General features: G+C 35.3%; 1 protein-coding gene across 4 annotated transcripts in view; it reads right to left on the bottom strand.

The window, feature by feature from the left end:
* Positions 1-10,726, bottom strand: part of NUA (nuclear pore anchor) — a 55,996-nt gene extending 45,270 nt beyond the window's left edge. For 2 of the 4 annotated variants that reach the window (XM_089726570.1, XM_089726572.1), the window contains exons 1-11: positions 10,254-10,726; positions 9,807-9,953; positions 9,612-9,710; positions 7,322-7,450; positions 7,127-7,219; positions 6,973-7,038; positions 3,562-3,651; positions 3,358-3,435; positions 1,120-1,229; positions 513-633; positions 327-419 (exon numbers count right to left, since the gene is read on the bottom strand). In XM_089726570.1, coding sequence (XP_089582696.1) covers positions 327-419; positions 513-633; positions 1,120-1,229; positions 3,358-3,435; positions 3,562-3,651; positions 6,973-7,038; positions 7,127-7,219; positions 7,322-7,450; positions 9,612-9,710; positions 9,807-9,953; positions 10,254-10,559 — 1,332 coding nt within the window. In that variant the 5' untranslated portion in view covers positions 10,560-10,726. The remainder of the gene's footprint in view (positions 1-326; positions 420-512; positions 634-1,119; positions 1,230-3,357; positions 3,436-3,561; positions 3,652-6,972; positions 7,039-7,126; positions 7,220-7,321; positions 7,451-9,611; positions 9,711-9,806; positions 9,954-10,253) is intronic. The other 2 variants (XM_089726571.1, XM_089726573.1) reach the window with 1 other exon arrangement.
* Positions 10,727-13,730: the final 3,004 nt, after the last annotated feature.

Genomic DNA, 13,730 nt, shown 5'->3' with positions numbered 1-13,730 from the left:
ATCCCTAAAAAACTCAGTTAGATATATATAAAACCAAACCATAACCAAAAACCAAACAGTTCAAATTGATCAATGACTGAATTTTGAAATAGCTGACTGAAACAGACCGAATGGATCAGTTTGGTTTGGTTTTCAGGTCAGACCCAAATACTGCTCACTCCTAATTACAAATATTCAATGAGATTTTTCGTATAACATGATAAATTTGTAACAAATGCTTAAGTTCACATAGGTCTCCAAAAGAACAACAGCATCAAGATATTAATAATCACTTAACCTAATAATAACCTAAAAATTATGCATAAAGGCACCAAGTAAAAAAATACCCGCTGTAATATTGCTTCAGACTCCTTCCTACCCAACTGTTCATGTCGAAGAGCATCAACAGCTTCTTGGTATTTTGCATACATTTTAGCCAGCTAATACCACAAAGAAGAAAAAGGTAAATAAACAAATAAAATCTGCGCTAATAAAAACCTGAAATGACCGACATGCACAATTTTGTAACTCACACTCCAACCATCACGAAGCAGAGAAGCTGCTAATGCAGTTCCTGAAACACCAACTGGAATTTTAGGCACAAGAACGTTATTATCCTCAATTATGTCACTAGTATCAAAAGGATCCTTCCATCTGCAACATAAGAATTAAACAAATCACAAAGAGAGAGAGAGAGAGAGAGAGAGAGAGAGAGAGAGGGAGCAACAGCACCATAAGGATAAAATCACTCCACTGGAGTGACTCCATAGACACCAAAAAAAAAAGAACAGCTAATAAAAATGTTTAATTGTTCAACCATGGATAATCACCAATTAAAGTGCAAATTCACAAGCACTAATACAAAGATGACAAATACCAAAACAAAACTTAGAAAATAAGGCTCTATAAAAAAACTTACATCCACCTCAATTAATTGCATACTTGCACCAAAGCAAAAGAAAAATTAACCCCCATATCGATCCTTTGATTCCAAAAGCATATCATAAATACCATCTCCCAAATGCTTATATCAAGAACATGCAAATAAAGCTTTAGATATTGATATTTCAAGAAACCAATTGCTTAACCAAATTTATATGCAAACTAGAAAATTAATGAGGGACTAATAGATAGACATACTTTTCTATTGTCAAGCTGTTGATTGGAAAAAGGTTTAGCTCATTTGCTTTCCTACTACTTTCAATCTCAGCTTCACACCTTTCAAGTTTGCTTTTCAAATCTGCAGCCTCCTATAACCAAAATTAAAACACATGACAACTATTAAAAGAAACTAATAACCCCAATATAAGTATAATAACAAAAAAGTAAAATGAAATCTTAGACCTTTAAAGCAAAGGTGTGGACCAAATGCATAGCATAAATTTGCCCTTGTACACCATGTACTTAAAAAGGACCTATTATACACCTAAAGTTATCAATTTTTTTCACATTTAACACCTCATCCTACAGTCACAGTACTAAATGTTTAAAAGTACTATTGAGGGAGTTATAGCCAAGAAGTGATGCCACATGGGCATTGTTTGCTAATAAAACAATAATAATAAATAGCAGCAACTTTTTTCTCTCTTGTAAACCTTCTTTTATTTCTTTAACTTTTCTCTTTCATCATGAGCAAAGATCACATAGAAAAACAGCACCGTAACATTAGCAGTGATCTCAAATAAGACAGGAAGAATCAAAAAGAAATGTTAACTACATACAAATGACAATACTGAAGTAACAGATATCAAGGAATTGAAGGTGGGAGCAAATTGTCTGCAAAAGAAGCATCTCCATCCATGCAATAAACCCCAGTTTTTAGAAAGCTACAAGCAGTCATATTGCTCATGGTGTGCCAGATTGGGTATTTGTACCCATAAGCTCAGAAAGTACTTGCTTAGTAATTGGACCTTATTTGAGTTTTTACCAGAAGGTAACTGGATGAAGAGTGAAGAACCAAGATATGGTCTTTGTGGTATGATTTTATATGGGAGGCCAATGGATCCACAAGTCCCGATCAAAAGACGAAAATTTGAGTGTACAAAATGATTTTAGGTGACATAGGGTATATTGTGTTGGCACATAACTAAATATAGAGAGGGATTAATAGAGAATACAGAATTTCAAACCCTGTTGGAGAGAGACAGAGAAGGAAAGAGAAGAAAGAGTCACAATGCCACGTTTTTAATTTATTTGCTTTCATTGCACATTAACATACATATAAAAGATGCTAATGCTATTCGCCTGCCAGTTGTGAAATGTGTATAAAATTGATGATTTTAGCGCATACATGGTCCATTATTAATTATAGGATACCACATTGTTAAAATGGAAAACTAAAAGGGTAATTCCTGCTCTTGGCCCAAAGGGGTGGCAAGAGAAAACAGAACTTTAAGGACAGACATACAGTAGTAAAATCACAATTAACAAGAAGTCTGTGAAGAATCCCACATTGACTAAATATAATCCACAAAGGGCATATTAGGGTGGCAAGCTAGCTAGCTAATTGGTTAGTACTAACCTTTTAGTATTGGTTGGCCCAAGCCCAACTCACATCGCAAATTTCACTTCATGGGTTCTAATCTCTTACCCAATTCACCTCTAGCCTTTCAACTTATAATATGTTAGCCTTTCAACTTCTAATATGGTATCGCAGCAAGTCTGGCCCGGTTCAGTTATTCCTCAATTCACCGGTGTTGCTGCTGCATTTCAATTTGGGCTCTCATTTGGATGTCCAATCCCAGCAAGGCTCATTCAATTTCAAGAGCAAAAAGTCCAGTTCAATTTCAAGGGGAGGATTTCAAGTGTCAACCAGATGTCTTGTCCAGGCTGCACTTGAGGAGTGTTAAGGACTCCACATTGGCTAAATATCAAATCCACTAAACGCATATAAGAGAGGCAAGCTAGCTAGTTAATTGGTTAGTACCTACCTTTTAGCATTGGTTAGCCTAAGCCCATATCGCCATTTTCACCTCATAGGTTCTAACCTTCTACCCAGTTCACCTCTACTCTTTCAACTTCTGATAAAGCCAAATACAGTTGAAGCATGTATTTGTGTGTGAAGCTAAACCTCGCAGAAACTTCGAATTTCATGAAATTTGTAACTAGCTAGCATTTGGACTGTGCTTAGAGAACCATAATTTCAAATGATATTTGCAAAATTTAAAAAAAGAAAAAAAAAAAAAAAAAAAAAAGAAAGGTTTTACTTCACAAGAGAAATGATGGAACACCCAAAAAGGTAACACAAGCATGTGAATAAACCGCTACTACTTTTAAAGCAACCATAAGAATTTTTAGAAGGGAAGGAAACCATCAAAATAGCCACTGCACCAACCCATTATATGTCCAGACAAAAAGCAAAATGAAAGACTGATATACCTTCTCCAATTGATTTCTTGCAAATACTTCCTTCTCTAGACGCTCTTTATAATCATTTTCAACTTGACTCAAATGAGTCTGCTTGCAATACCAACAAAAGTTAATAAACTTTAAAAAGCAAAAATATCTTAAGAAGTCCACATTTGTTAGTTAGTCACCAAAATTATGTACAGAGAGAGAGAGAGAGAGAGAGAGAGAACTCACTTCTAAGGCTTTGATTACACCCTCAAGCTCTCCAGCCTTCCGGGACCACTCCTCAGAACTTTCTTTATATAATTCAACGAGCTTATTGATCTATCATTTTCAGACAAAAATACAATTAACAGGATAAACTATAAGCTAGCGCAAGACACAACCATAATATTCAGTAAAGCAAAAGAATGATGGCAGCTAGAATATCACAGTCATCGAATGGCTTAAGTAACAGGTTTGAAGAATAAAAATTCAGAGAACCCTATTTCAACTCATCAATCCTTGAGAATCTCTAATCGAGATTAATTCCATAAGGCTTCCATCAATAATCTCGTGGTGCCTTAAATGCACTAGAAGCTGAACAAGACACCATCCAAAAACTATTACAAAACAAAGAAGTACCCTTTAACAAACAGATGCTAAAAATGCAGAGGAGGAAACATCAAAAAGAAAAGATAAACACAAGAGGGCATCCAAAAGTCAGTCAAAAAAAAGAGAGAAACACCTTTCAAACATGCACATGCGCACATATATGCATACATGCAAGCCAAAAGTACAAAAGGGGGAAAAAAGACAATAAGAGTGCATGAGAAAGCCCACAAGCATGGAACTGCCTTCAAGTCACACAAACTGCTCATGTTACGGCCATCCCTATCACAACGCGGCAATAAAAGAGGAATTTTTCCAGGCTTCCATTATTCCATTATTCTGTCAAAAATTTCCATGCTAACTGAATTAACATTAAGAACCAATTCTGGAACACAATAATGTCCGGGAGAATATATGGCAATAAACAATTAAGTAGAAACCATAAAATGGGACCAACTGATCACAAACCTTCAATACATAAATAGTCTCACCCTAAGATTTAAGAAACTAATCTACTTTAGGGAACCGAAGATAAGCAATTCTCCTCACCAGTGAACCATCTACAGTAGTATAAAGTCCACACTGACCTATCTTCTTAATAAATCCTAGCTTTGGGCACAGGCCGTTACCGAACCAATGAAGATAGCTCTTGAATACAGCCACAAGTTTCCTTATCCTTTTGAAAACTTAGATAGACAGCAGAATAAGTATTAAAGCTCCCTATGCCAAACAGAAACCATAAAGAGAACAATTATTATCACAATGAAGAATACTAACCTCAAAAGACTATCAGCAATTCAGTAGCTAGCACCTTTTTAACACCAATACCAGGTGTTGGATAGGCCTGGTAGATCAGCCTCCAACCACCTGATTTTGTTTCCTCACCACACATTCACCACCAAATATCTACACAAGCATTTCCTAATAAATCTTGATTTGGAAATCATTAAGCAAAGAAGCATGTGGCACAAAAAAGAGGCTTCTAATCCCCTCACATCAAGATTTGAAATTGCCGCAGTGGTCATGGTGTCATTGGGGCATGCCATACCCAAAGTGTAACAGCCATGATCTATCAACCATGTCACTGCGATACGATTTCAGTGACTCACCATTCCAGTTCAGCCGATATGATATGTAACAGCTAATATTTAAAATCATATCCCACTCTATTTGGACTGATCTTAGCAATATGAAGACACAATGCATGAATATGATAGATATAAGTAGGTGGATAAGAGTTTGGCACATAAATCCAAACCAACAAAAGAATGAAAGATGAGATCACATAAAAGCAAGTAGACTCATGAAAAGGAAACAATCCTTATGGATTAGGGCAAAGACTAATACAATCTTTTAACACCAGCACCAATTCTAATAGCATGGTTCATAACTCACAATAAGGACTTAAAAATACTAGTGAATGAGAAGGTACTACCCCAACCCCACATCATTTTGTCTTCAATTCTAATACAATACCTTTATTAATGGTAGAGATTTAATTAGGGCCAGTTGTTTCTTTAGTTACTTTTAAAAATTAAAAACCATTGATACTTTTCTAGTTGGATTTCTGAAAGCATTAGAAAATCCTCAGTCATTTCATTTTCGCAAAACAAAACTACCAAAATTATGAATCAAAGTTGCTTGTAAGATAAAAATCTCATCTCTTGGATGCATTTAAAAGCAAATTCTTGTTTTTGACATAGTAAAGCTAAAGCCAAAGTTTCTTTTGTTCATTTGTTCAACTTAACTGTGTGCTAGGTTGGCTGTTTCATCATGCAATGGATAAACTAGCCCAAGAACAACATTGCTGATATGGCCGAAAAAGCTTGAGCTCTATTTTTATCTGCAATGCCCAAGCTTTGCCATGTTGCTGCCATGGTTTGCCCCTGCATGTGGAAGTATCTCGCTTCTATTGTGAGCCTTTGGTTTTCATCAATCTTATACTAAGTGTTACGAATCTCACATTGAATAAATACCACATTCATAAAGGGCATATAAGGGTAAAAGGCTAGCTAAATAATTGGTTAGTACTAAGTTTTTAGCATCGATTGGCCCAAGCTCAAGTAAGCCCACATAGCACAAATTCATCTCATGGGTTTTAACCTCTTACCTAATTTACCTCCACCCTTTCAATTTCTAATATAGTATCAGAGCATGTCCATCCCGATTCCATTATTCCTCATTTCACCGGTGTTGCCATTGTGTTCAATTTGGGCTCTCGTCTGGATGTCCTGTCCCAGCGAGGCTCATCCAGGGGCAAAGCCCAATTCAGTTTCAAGGAGATAATTTCAAGTTTCAAGTGTCAACCAGATGTCCAGTCCTGTTTGCACTTGAGGGGGAGTGTTAAAAATCCCACATTGAATAAATACCACATTCAAAAAGGGCATATAAGGGTAGAAGGCTAGTTAACTAATTAGTTGGTACTGACCTTTTAGTATTGGTTGGCCAAGCCCAAGTAAGCCCACATTGCACATTTTCATCTCGTGGGTTTTAACCTCTTACCCAGTTCACCTCTACATTTTCAACTTCTAAGAATCAGGTTGGGCTTTTAAACCATTCATATTAAGAATTTTCAAGCTTAACACATATTCAAGTTTTATCTTCAAAGTGATACCACTAACATCTTACACAAACGTCATTATCCTAAATGATAATATGATACAACCAACACATTGAACAGTCATCAACACTGCCACCTAAACTACCAGCAGACTGCTATTTTGTAACTTACATCTTGCCATAGCCTTTGCATCTTCCCATTGCTACTGACTCTAATCTATACCTACATTTGGTAGCAGGCCATGAGGCCCACAAACTAGAACCAGCACCACATAGGAAGAAAAAATGATTGGATAATTTGCAATGCAAATCAACAAAAGGCAACTCCATCCTCAATAAAATTAAAAAAAAATTATTAATTTTAACGGCATATCATCACATTAGCTTGAATTGCAAATATCCCTTCCCTCAAAGGAAAAAGTAAAGGGAAGATATTAATAGTAAAAATAATCATTAGGGAAAAATAAAAAATAAAAAACTACTTGTAGAACATACCGTCGAGATTTCAGCAGAAAATCGCTCCTCATTGGCAGCAGAAGTATCTTTACATGAGCATAATTCCTTTTGGGTGATCAAAAAGAAAACAACATTAAGGCAGCTGATACCAAAGGAATGGCATACAACAAAGTTTTAGGTAGAAATGGCCCACCTCCTGCAGGGATGTTAACTTCATTTCTAACTCTTTCACCCTTTCTTGATTCCACTTTAAAGAGCTAGAACATTCATTGAATTGTCTTTCAGTCTGAAACAGTTGGATAATCACTTATCAAGCCTGATGCTGTAAAAGGAATAATTGATTGCTAGAAAAACCAAAACAATGGAAAGTTTTTATCAGCATACTTACATCTGCAAGCTTAGCAGACATTTCCTCATCAAGATCAGCATGCATTCTGCGCACCTTGATGAGACTGTCAACTTTAGCGGTCAACTCCTCATTTAGCCAATTATTATGCCTCTCAATAAGTTCTTTCTCCTGGTGACATCAGACTTAGCACATCAAAACACTAATCCCCTCCATGCATATTCAAGATAGGAACACTTCAATGAATGAAAGAAAAGGCAGAAACACTTTCAGTTGATAGGTAGAAATTATTGCAAAAATAAAATCAAACCACTAGGGCTTAAAGCATCTCGCAAAATAACACCAATAGCTTCCTCCTCTTTTCTTTCTTTCAGTGACAAGAAATTATCTTTATTGGGGGAAAAAGACAAAGCAACAGAAGAAACATATAAATCTGTGTAAAAGCAAAAATAGAAAATAAAACTAAAAGAAAGTTGAAATGAAACCAAATCTTATGGAGAAGTTCTTCTCCAACCTGTCAACATACCTACAAAATAGATCCAGAGGACACAAAATGCAAACATAAAATTTATTGTCACGGGAAGAATGCAGGCTTACACATGCTACACTAATGAACAAATCCTTCAAATTTAAAATTAAATAATCATGAAACAGTTTCCCATGCTCTCAGGGATTGTTGTTCCGTAAAACACATCTTGCATGAGCTTAAAGTCGCCAATTCGCAAAGATTTTTTGATCTGCATACTCCTCTTGAGGTTTGCATGCTCGATAATATTTCTAACAATTCTACTCATGAGTCTGGAATTCCTTTGCTACGATATTTGGAGTAGCTTGTTGGAAATTATGGTGTAGAAAAAACAGATGGGTTTTCTGCAAGGAGCATACCATGGTACGGGCTGTGGTTATGGCTATTTGCCTTTTTGCAAAAGAGAGAGCTAATTCAGGTATGAGATTACTGATAGTTCTCAACACAGGGGCAGTGTCTCATGGCTTGGATTGCAAAGTCACCTCCCTCCCCTCCTTTCTTTACACTTAAAACTGATGGGCCATTGGTAGGAGCAGCAGCATGTGGTGGTGGACTTATCAGAGACTATCAAGGTAAATGGATTCAAGGGTTTGTCTCCAAGATTGGAACTTGTTCTGTACCCAATGCGGAGATGTGGGCAATTTGGAAGGGCTCAAAATGGAAAGAATTCTGGACATTCAAAAACTGCAGATTGAATGCAATAATATTTTTGTGGTATAGTAATAACAAGTAAGATGCAAGCATCAGGAGCAATTCACCAACTAGCTATGGCTATCACAGCTCTTTTTAATCAAGACTGGGTATGTATAGTGGAAAACAACACAGAGAAGGGAAATTTCTGCAGACTTTTTTCAAAGCTGGCCAGCAACTTTCCTTTGGGAACACATATACTTAATGATCCTCCGGCTGGAATGGCAACATGGCTTCTGCATGATGTAATAGGCATTACCTGCCCCATGATGTGCTTGTAATTTAGAGCTTTGCTCTCTTTCTTTACCCAAAAAAAAAATAAATTAAATAACCACATTGTTTCAGTCTTCCCACTTTTAAGTGCTTTTTGTAAATTCGTATATTTGCAACAGGGTCAAGATATTGTAGCAAGCATGACGCATATACAGGCACTCTACTTTAACCACTAGAATAGCAAGAATTCCTCAACGAAGCCACCTTAATACACAAACATGACACTTTCTAAACATAGTTGAAATTATGATATGCAGAACACATATTTTCTAATAGTACTTGGCATTGGCAAAAACAATTCTCTAATGGTACGCATAAATATAAGTTATATAACTAAAGAACAAAGAGGTTTCTAGTGTATCTTTGCAGAAGTTAGAAATAGAACCATAAATACACACAAATGTACGCTTACAGCCCATCCCACATAAACAAGGTATTCTTGTTTAGTTGAATTTCAAAGAGTTAGAACCATGGAGCAGACTATATTATATGAGAATCAATGATTGCCTCTTCAATCTGCAAGAGAATCTAATATGCCATGTGTACCTACAAACGCCTGTTCTACATCCTTCTACTATATAAGCATTAAGCTAACCAACCATTTCAATCTTAACTGTTCCAACCACTTATGCAATATTTTAACCTAGAAACCAAAGACGGAAAGACAAGCCAAAGAAAACACAAACTTAAAATGGCCAACCCCCACACAGAAAAAAGAATTAACAATAATGACAAAGAGGGAGGGGTTATCTAATAATTTGCAGTATTTCCATAAGAAAACCATCAATATGAATTTGGTCCCTTCATCCAAGAGAAAAAAGGAGATAACAGCATGAAACAAACCTGTGAAAGGCGAGTGCAGTTAGCTACAGAACGTGTCAACTCTGCCTCAATTTCACTTAACCGAGACTCCTTCTTTGCTGAATTATCAGTTAAATTGACCTTCACAATCATCAGTAAGTAGCATTTAGCGAATGAAGAACCAACTTAACTTAACAGGTGGAGATAACAATAACAATAACCAAAAAAACAACTTACTATTCTGTCAAGATAGCAACTGATGGTGGCGTTCTTCTCACTAATTTCCAAGTCCTTCTGTTCTGTAAGATCAATCAACTGCCTCTTAGACTTATGCACCTCGGAGACCTCCATTGTCAACCTCTCTATCTCCCCATCCTTTCCAATCTACAAAACAATTATAAGCAGTTCAATTGCCGGAAAATCAAGAAAAAGGAATCCACAAGGTTAATGCATGTAAGTAAGAGCGTGTTCATTTTAAGAATTCTTTTTCTTCTTTAATTTCAATCTATTTCTAATTCGTTTATCCATGAAAAGAAATTCACAAGAAACCGTTACGCGGAAAAGGTACAAACAATTGCAAAACCAATATTATTTTTCACAGCAGACATAAAATGAATTTCATGGAAACAAAAGTAAAAACATATTAAACAAGCAGAAATAAATTAAGGAAGAACTAGTGAGTACAGATTGCAAATGTAGCTGATGCTTCTGAGCCTGGACTTCAGCAAGCTCCGAAAGACGATCATCCAATGAGGATTGAAGTTGTGCGTTCTGAGATTCTAGCTTGGAGAATTCGCTCGACAAGGACAAAAACTTTTGCTCGAGAAGAGAGCATGTCTGTTCTGCCGTGATTGCGGCAGCGTCCGCCGCGGCCTTTACGGTCTCGAGCTGAGCCTGTAATCCTCTAATGAACTCATCAGCCTTGGCAGCCACGTACGACGAGTCATTCGCGTGGCCCGCCAGCTCATCGTCGGAGATGAAGAGAGGCATCCTTCTGCCCTAACCGAGAATGCAATTTTTTTTTTTCTTTTGGATTTTTGACTGCGTAGGGAATGGATTTGATTCGATGGAGAGAAAAGGGGAGAGAAGAAGAAAATGGTGGGAAAGCAAAAAGGGAATTTGAAGAGACTAATTTTGGAAGCCCTACAAATAGATGTATTATAATTTGGGCTCTGGTGCAAAGCGGTGGTTTATTTATGGGTTTCTAATGACTTCTGGACTTGCGCAATTAATTTTAAAATTCACCGTTAGTAACTCAAAGGGGTAAATTCAACTCGACCAAATCAAGGAGTAACCTATAATCTATATCTATCCATAATCTACAATCTAAATATATATCTATCTATCTATCTATCAATATAATACTGCAATAGGATCTATGATATATATGATGTTATACACTAGACCAGATATACTTATACATCAAGCATAACAATCAGATATCAATCTAATCCAAGTGAATGACACTGGACTGCTATTAAAATCATCATTAAGTATTTGAAAAGAACTAAGGATACTCTTATAGTTTATAGAAGGACTAATGAACTAAAAATTTGTGGATATACTGATGTCAATTTCCAGTTAGATATTGATAATAGTAAATCACAATTTAGATATATTTTTATTGTAAATGGAGTGAGTTAGAAAAGTTTCAATTAAGAAACCACCGCAAATTCTACAAGTGAGAGGAAAGTGTTTGTCTTAAAATATGTTACCTTTCTAGAAGGAAATTTTCCTTAAAGGAAGTAGTGGGAGCCAAGTAGAACTTAAAGAAGTTCAAGAACCATAGGGCGACATTCAAATGGAATAAGAACCAGAAGCTATTACATTAGATGTACAGTCAGAAACATAGGTTAAAAAACCATCGGATAGATATGTTAGGATGCGTCGTGCTCCAACAAGGTTAGGCCTTCTTCTAGAGACTCGAAATGACACTTTACTTATGCATGATGAGCCTAACACTTATAAGGAAGCAATGTTTGACATTGATTCTTCAAAATGGCTAGAAGCTATAAAATCTGAAATGGATTTCAGGTATACTAATCGAGTATGGACCTTGGTTGATCCACCTAAAGGTATAAAACCCATTGGGTGTAAGTGAGTTTTTAAGAGAAAAACTGATATGGAAGGCAATGTACAAAAAAGATAGGCTAGTTGCCAACTATTACAAATAAAGGCAAGATATTTACTTTGATAAAATCCTTTCACCAGTAGCTATGCTTAAATCCCTTAAGATTTTGCTTGCAATTGTTGCATACTATGATTATGAGATTTGGCAAATGGATGTCGAAACAACATTCTTAAATAGAAATATATTTGAGGATGTGTATATGACACAATCTGATGATTCTGAATCTAAAGAATTTTCTAATAAAGAGCAAACTTTAAAGGTCCATTTATAGACTTAAGTAAGATTCATAGAGTTGGAACATATGTTTTGATGAAACAATCAATCAGTTTGAATTCATTAAAAATATGGATACACCTTGTCTATACAAGAAGGTAAGTGGGAGTACAATTGTGTTTTTTATTTTGTATGTTGATGACATATTAATAATAAGAAATGACATATCATTACTCCAATCCGTAAAGTTTTGGTTATCCAAGAACTTCTCCATGAAAGATTTAGGAGAAGCAGCTTATATACTAGGGATTGAAATCTATAGAGATAGATATAAAAGACTGCTAGGTTTATCCTAATCCATATACATTAACAAAGTGCTAAAATGGTTTAGCATGAAGGAATCAAATAAGAGATACCTACCTGTATCAAATTGAGTATGTCTCTCCAAAAACATGCGTCCTAAGATACAAGATGAGAGAGGTGTTGGCTCAATGGTCAATTTCTAAATCTCGAATTTTGATGATTAATACAAAACAAATAAATTTAAAATTATGTTATGTGTACTAATTTTATTTTATGCAGAATTTTTTTGGAAAGAAATCATACAAGGCAAGTCCTACTTTAGGTGTAAAGATTTCGAAGATCCTAGTAAGCTAGGTATTTAGGATATTTTGTAGGATAGAGAGAAAATCCATATATAAGCACAAAAATCTATTTCTCTCAAAAATATTTTTCGAAAAATTAGTTTTCTTCAAATAATTTATTTTCGAAAATATTCCTTTAAATCGAAAAGATTTATTTTCCTAAAACTAAAGAGATTTCTTCTCTTAATTTTTTTGGTAATACAAATCACTCTCTTTTCGGAAATATATTTTGAAAGATCTAATATACTTAAATTTATTTTCTTACCTTAAAAACGAAGGAGAATCTCCTTCGGTTTTAGTAAGAGCATTCTTCCGCAATAATATCTTTCCAAAATAAACGCTGTCGAAAATCTTTTCTAAAGGAAAGTGAAAATCGGGTTTTATTCTCTTACCAAAAAGGATAAAATATTTTTTTTTTTTTTTTTTGTAACAAAGATTTTCATATCTTCTAAATAAGGAAAGAAGATATTCTGATTTCAATTTCTTTCCAAAGGCGACAACTTCTTAGTTTCCTATATAAAGGAACGTTCACATCTTAAACATTTGGTGAAGTAAGAGTTTTTGTTTTAAGAGCACTCTCTCATTGAATGAATCTTTATCTCTCAAAACTTACTCTCTACCCCCATTTTCTTTTCATCTCTTCACTTAACGTTTTCAATATTTAAAGTGAAAAGAATTTTTACAATTACTTTTGAAAAACAATTCTGTGTTCTAATCGATCTTCTAATCTGATAAAATTATTTTTCCTGTACTTATTTGGGCGTTTCTTTCTGTCTATTTAGATTGTGTAATTTATACTAGACAGGCTCTTTATTTGTTAAACTTTTGTGTGTAATAACTTAGGTTAGAAGCTATTGAGATAGAGGTTATCAAGCGACCTTCTCCATGTGTGGGATGTTAATGTCTTGAATCGAGTTTTCTGTACTCTGCCAAAAACAGAAAGGGTTGAGGTTAACTAGAACCTTTGGAAAATCTAGTGGGACAAAAGGGTAGATCTAGGTTTTTGATCTATTGCCTTGTACTGTTGGTTTGTCTCTTACCCTTTAAAAGAGATAACTTAGTTGAGGATCTCAAGGTGCGTCTTGGGGAGTGGATGTAGGCGAGTCAGTGCCGAACCACTATAATTCTCGGTGTTGATCTCTTTATTTTTTGAAGTTTGATTGATACTGTTTT

Source organism: Jatropha curcas, chromosome 10, assembly GCF_041381405.1.
Source record: "Jatropha curcas cultivar XTBG-Jc1 chromosome 10, XTBG_Jcur_1.0, whole genome shotgun sequence".
NCBI lineage: Eukaryota > Viridiplantae > Streptophyta > Magnoliopsida > Malpighiales > Euphorbiaceae > Jatropha > Jatropha curcas.
Note: the sequence above shows the minus strand (reverse complement) of the source record. Positions and strands in the feature narration are given on the sequence as shown.